At 34.6% G+C, this 6,497-nt stretch overlaps 1 protein-coding gene across 2 annotated transcripts in view; it reads left to right on the plus strand.

Annotated features, from left to right (window-relative positions):
* The window catches only part of tmem154 (transmembrane protein 154), a 13,311-nt gene that overhangs the window by 3,411 nt on the left and 3,403 nt on the right, over positions 1–6,497 (plus strand). Inside the window, exons 2-7 of one of the 2 annotated variants that reach the window (XM_007549645.2) lie at positions 378–455; positions 1,829–1,873; positions 1,967–1,996; positions 2,109–2,273; positions 5,434–5,488; positions 5,735–5,811. In XM_007549645.2, coding sequence (XP_007549707.1) covers positions 378–455; positions 1,829–1,873; positions 1,967–1,996; positions 2,109–2,273; positions 5,434–5,488; positions 5,735–5,811 — 450 coding nt within the window. The remainder of the gene's footprint in view (positions 1–377; positions 456–1,828; positions 1,874–1,966; positions 1,997–2,108; positions 2,274–5,433; positions 5,489–5,734; positions 5,812–6,497) is intronic. The other variant, XM_007549646.2, reaches the window with a different exon arrangement.

Raw genomic sequence — 6,497 nt, forward strand, 5'->3', positions numbered from 1 at the left:
ATGCAAATTGCCATTATAAAAACTGAAGCAGTAGACTTTGTAAATATTAACATTTGAATCATTCTCAAAGCTTTTGGCCATGACTGTACAACATCGGTGCATCTCTACACTTAGCTGTAACACATAAAGATTTTTAAAAGTGAGGGACCTTAAGTGTGGACCACCATAGTTTTGATTTTAGCTTTCTGATGAACAGTTTACAGTATTTACAGAGAATTCTCTGTTGTGAGAATAATAAATTAGAACAATTCCATGAATCAGATTTCTTAGATTAGTGTGTCATAAAAATATGCAGAATGAGTGTTAACAAGAGTTAGTCTGTTTTTGTATTCATGTTAGTGTGCTTGTTTGAAGTAATGTGAGATATTTCATTGCAGCATTTTGTGATGATGGGACAACAAGTGAAACAGACAGTACCAGTACATCAAGTGAGGGTACAACTACAACTACTACAGGTAAGGCAAGAGAATAACATATAAGCAATAATGCTGATTGAATGCATGCAGACAGATTTTACTGTTAGTCTCTCTGTTTAACTGCTTTGTGTTATGCTTCTAATAAGTGACAATCATATGTTAAAGAAAAATTTGTTCAGTGAAGCTTGCAGTGTTGGGATATATAGGCCTTTGTAAAGATTTAACATTTTCCCCCTTTTACTGTCTCAAACGGCGTTATTTAAAATTGGCAAAGAGATTCAACTTACATGTAGAATACAGATTGGAAAGTATATAACATTTCTCTGGTAAAACTAAAACTGAACCTTATAGTCATCAGAGAATATATTTCATGTTACTAAATTCAGTCTCATCCTATTGAATATTTCAGTTTATAGTGTGATTTATTGACAGAAATTGACAAACAAGGAGAGAACTGGAGGATCAGTTTGTTTAGATCACAAAATTATATATAAAATATATATTTTGAAGATATTCCACTTCATACCAGTCATACAGACAGCTTTAGATTTAGTGGGTGGGAGCACTACTATATCTCACTAAAGGCATTTCCTTCTTTATTTTGTGCTAGTTTCACTTTTCTTGTGTGTGTGTGTGTGTGTGTGTGTGTGTGTGTGTGTGTGTGTGTGTGTTTATGCATCGGTGCGAATGGCACAATGGGTCTGGATGTGTCGGAGAAGACCTGCTCCACAGAACAGGGAGAACAAGTTATCCCTCCAGTTGTGGAAACCGATTTTATAGAAATTGGTATTTCTATATGTAGATAAACACTCAGAGAGGCTGATCTGCCCAGTCTAAAAACATGTTGCATCTTTGATAAATGTTTTGATAAATAACAACAAAAAAAGATGCAAAACAAATAAATATAACCCAAAATTCAGTTCATTTGGGCAGGAATCCTGCTTGTGGTGATAAGAATCTGTCATGTTGGAAAATAACACATCAGTTTAATTAGTTAATCTCAGTGATGTTCCTACTATGATTAAAATAATGCATCTTTTAAATTGAAAATATAACAAACCCAAATTCGTGTGGTCCCCTAATTATGGGAGGTTATTGTTTGTTTTTTAATGTTCATATTTCATCCTTTTAGTTTTATGAAAGGAAAATTAAATTAATCAGAACAAAACAGGGAATCCAATACAACCTGTCAGTTTTTTAAGTGATCCTGAAATGATCAGTGATCATTTCAAGTCTTCCCACATCTGTACTCTGTTTTCTGTCCCAGTGAACAAACACTGCTTAGAATTAACTGGACCTTTAACTTCATGTTTCTTCATCATCTCCATTTTGTAGTTCTCAAGTTGAAACAGAGTTTGTTAGTGTTTCACAAAATAATAAAAACACATTTCTGTCGATTCTGCCTGTTTCAGTGAGCTCTGACCCTGGAGATGCTTCCACTACAAACGCAACAGCTGGTAAATCCACAGATCCTTTATTGTAATTAAATGATTGTTTGTGGCTTCCAGTTTTTTTGATTTATTTTGTGCTTTATTTATTTACTGCTGAAGAGACTGAAGGATCTGGTTCAGATGAACCTGGTAAGTCAAGCTATTTGTTTCGCATCACAACACCAAAGTCAAAGTGCTAAAATGCCTCAAATTTCTTGATGAAATCTGGTCCGACAGTATTTTCTCTGACTCATTTCTGCAGATACTTCAACCAATAAATTTCCTATGACTGAAAAATCAGAAAGTTACATCGACAATGACCCATCCATCCTGATTGGTGCGGTTGTGGCGGGCATAATCGTTTGTGCCATCATTGTTGCTGGCGTTGTCATCTGGTGGAGAAGCAGTAAAAAAGCAGGGAACCAAGGTGAGTCTGCTGCAATGGGGAACCAGATGAATGTTCATGTTTTTGAAGTCTCAGAACATCTAAAACATCAGAATCTGAGTTTATTTACCAACATTGTGTGAATAACAGTGGAATTTAACCTCAGTTTCAAGCATTCGGTCATTAACTATACGCATATACACTTAGGGAAAAAAGAATAAAAGAAACAGTATAAACATGTGTTTGCAACCAACTTTGTATTAGTGTAAGTTTCCATCTTTTATCTATGCCAGCCTCATAGACACTCATATGGCGACAGATTTAAGCTGCTGCTGCAAAACTGATGAAGCTGTAATAATATCCTCTCCCTTTCTGAAGGTTTTATGCATGAGGGCATTTAAAATGATCTGAGGTTCAACAGTCATTCAGACCTAACAGATTCCATGCTGCCCGTTAGTTAGTAAAAAAAAAAAAAACAAAATCAAATCAAATAGTAGAAAAACCTGGTGATCCAACAGCTTAGATCATCCTACAGCAACGACTGCAATTTTTCTGTCTGGCTTTCTCAGTCATTGTGGAAGAAGTTCGGCCCTGAGGTTTGCAGACATTTTTGTTATCTATGGCTCTTAAGTTTGCACTACGACTTTTCAGTCTGGTTGAGGTCTGGGATTTAATTAGGCCACTGAAGCAAGTTTCAGCTGTCAGGCTATAACACATTGAGATTTCAATTGAAGATATAAAGGGCTTTATAAATGAAATGGCTTATTATTATTATTATTATTATTATTATTATTATTATTATTATTATTATTTAATTAGTTTCTGGTCAGCTCAGAGCAATTCCCCCCAGCAGTCTGGCTGTCAAACAAGCCCAAATCATCACACCTCCACCACCGTGCTTCAAAGTCAGTGATAAGATTGTCGTCATTAACTAAAACTCAGAAAAAAAATGAAAACTGAAATTGAGGAAACATTTTCTTTAATGTAAATAACTGAAAATGGTCATTAATGAAGGAGAAAACATAACTAACTGGAGCAATACCATGCGTTTATAAAACTAATCAAAATACACTAAAATTATAGTTTTTGGTTTATGAATAGATTAATTGGCCTTTCCAGCTGATGTGAAATTGTACTTTCCCCCACAACACAAGCAGTTCACATCAGTTAGCAATAAATTTTGGTATCCCATAATCCTGCTGGTGGTGCTGCCACTAATCCTCAAAATGGCGACAACAAAAGTTGGGAGAAAACACCAGAGTCAGCTGGTTGTTCAACAATGATTAATACATTTAAAAAAAAAATGCTTTCTTCTGTTGCGTAGTCATTGTCCAGTCGTTGTTTACACAATCACAACACAAAACTTTGACCTTTTTAAATTCTGCACCTGAAAATGAACTATGAAAAAACTAAAACTACTGCTATGAACACTAATATTCAATTAATACAAATCAAAAACACTAAAAACTAATTAAAACAAACTGAATTAGACAAACAAAAAGTCACAACTAAATAAACCTAGATTAAAAGAAACCAACACTCTAATAACTCTGGTTGTAATAAGACGTGTTTGCACTGATGTCGTCTGTTTGGATTTCACCAAACATAAATAATATTTACTAAAATCTGCTTCATTCAGTGGCCGTTTTGCAAACATTCTGCTGTCATGTTCTATTTTAGAGGAACTCTGTCAAACAAGCTGCACTAGTTCCTTCTTCTTCTATTAGTCATGTTGTAAACTTTAACACTAAACATCCGAACTGAGTCACTATTAAGCAAACTGGGTGTTTTTAGGCCTTTAGAACAACATCGACATTTTGAGCAGTAACCCAGGTTGACAAGATATTTGTCCATATCCTTTTTTTTTTTTAAACAAACAAAAATCTGAAAAGTGTGGTGTGCATATGTATCTAACCCTGTGATGTAAGGAGAGCCACCACTCCTTCAGCTTCAACTGTGCATTTCAAGTGTTAAAATTCTAAATTAGACTTTGGTCCAGGAGGTTTGAATGTTCTGATCTGAACCCTTTACTGCAGCTCTGGTTGGATGTTCAGGACTGAAGTTCTACGCCCAACATTTAGCTGAGAGGACTGTCCGGGTTTTAGTATCTTACGTCTCCCGGTTGACTCTAACTAGCTTTTCAATCTCAAATGAAGAAATGCATCTCAGCATAATGCAGCCACTGCTGTGTTTCACAGGATGGTGTGTTTGTGTTCAGCCACCTCCATGCTTTGTTAGCTTCCTGTCTTATAAAAAGTTACATTTTGGTCTCATATTTGACGAGAGCAGCTTCTTCTGTACCTTCCTGCCACTTTTCCACAGAGGTCAGATTTATGCAACTTGTAGTTATTGTGTAAAGAGTTCCCACAGTCCTATTGAAAGTAACATGCCATGTTAATAGGACCAGGGTTATGAGACTTTTGGGTTATTTATTGTAGCTTAGTTTTATTTTGTTTTGTGTAATTCTGTTAGTTTTCATTAGTTTTTAAAGTGTGTTTGCTAGTTTGTATTAGTTATTATTAGTTAAATAGTTTTTTCATACTTTGGTTCATTTGTAATTCAAAAATAATTTAAAAAAAGGTCAGAATATTGTGTCGTGATTACGTAATTATCAACTGGGCAATGAATAGTCAATTCAATTCAAAAATAATTTAATTCATTTTTAAAAAATTAATTCAATTATTGTTGAACAACCAACTGAGTTGGTGATTTCTCCCAACTTTTGCTGTCACCATTTTGTAGACTATGTGCTGCCATGTAGGTCCATAACTTGATGACAGTTGACTTCTGGGGGGTGAGGAGTGTTAATTAATCTATTTATTAGCATTTCAAAGTGATGTGAAATTAACACAAAAATAAAGGTTATTGCATCTACAATTTCAGCATGTTTTAGACCCAGTTAGCCTTTCCCCACCAATTGCTGATTTCTATTTCAGTTAAATTGTTTTCTCAATTTCAGTTGTCATTGTTTGGTTAGTTTTAGTTAACTAATAATAACATTGTGTAGGACTTTCCTGTTATTTGCTGATTTTAGTCCTTTAGCTTAACCCAAAGTCAAACCAGAGGTTAGGATCAAAATGCACAATGGTATCAATCAAAATAAGTGTAATTTTTCTAGATATGTGCCTGTAATTCTGTTTTTTTGTTGTTGTTTTTTTTTGTTCTTCTAAAATTGACCTTAACTTTTTGGCCTCTCATCCAGAGCTTGCAAAAGAAGACCCACACTTAGACGGACCAAGCTCAGAGAAGGTCCCTATGTAAGTTGAACCGTCTGCCGACGTGAAATGCTGTCGGCTATCAGGCAAAAAGATCTTTTCTGTCCATGGTTTTGCAAAAACGTTACCCTGCTGCTGTAATTTCCTGTTAATGCAACCTAGTTGGTGTGCGACTCAAAACTTGTGGTCAGAATAAACGTCTGAAATGTTTCGCACAATCCTCCGAGGTTTTCTGAAGACAAATGGCGTGTGTGTGTGTGTGTGTGTGTGTGTGTGTGTGTGTGTCAGGCCAAAGTTCGAAGAAGACGTGCCATCTGTGCTGGAGCTGGAAATGGATGAACTGGACCAGTGGATGAAGAAAGACAGTAGGTTTCATCTGTTTTTGTTACAGTAACAAGAGTCATGAATAAACGAGAGGTTATAGTTATAAGACCTAACTATTTCTCCATGTAAACCTGGACTTTATGAAAGAAATGTTTATGGTGGGAAATATTTTTATTTTTATTTTTAGTACATTGTAAATACCTACATTCTGGGCTTCTCTTTGGCAGCTCTGTGTGATGAAATAGTTTGTCCAGCAGAGGTCAGTGTTGCTCTGTAAAAGCTGATCACAGTTTTCTGCGGCATTTGTCCGCTTAACCTGTAAAAACTGATCATGTAAAAAAACTTGGAAATACAGTTAAACATTTAGTACTTTATAAATAAATGTTTATATATCTTTATCAGTCTCTGATAAAGTAATTACGTTGCAGGCAAATGACAAACAATGACTTGGTTTTGATCACTAATTTAAAGATATAAGCAAAAATATTTATGAAGATGTATATGTATATGTATATATATATATATATATATGAAAAATATTTTTAACAGGATCATATTCTGTCAATCAGTTGTACTTATTTTATTTGTTTATCTCAGAATTTATTTATTTATTTATTTATTTATTTATTTATTCCATAATGGTGTTTAATTTTGTGATGGACCACAGGAACTCCATGTGTTCACATATTATCTGCTTCATGTTACAACATTGCAACAGTTGTACAAA

The sequence above is a fragment of the Poecilia formosa genome, unplaced genomic scaffold (assembly GCF_000485575.1).
Source record: "Poecilia formosa unplaced genomic scaffold, Poecilia_formosa-5.1.2 Scaffold32, whole genome shotgun sequence".
NCBI lineage: Eukaryota > Metazoa > Chordata > Actinopteri > Cyprinodontiformes > Poeciliidae > Poecilia > Poecilia formosa.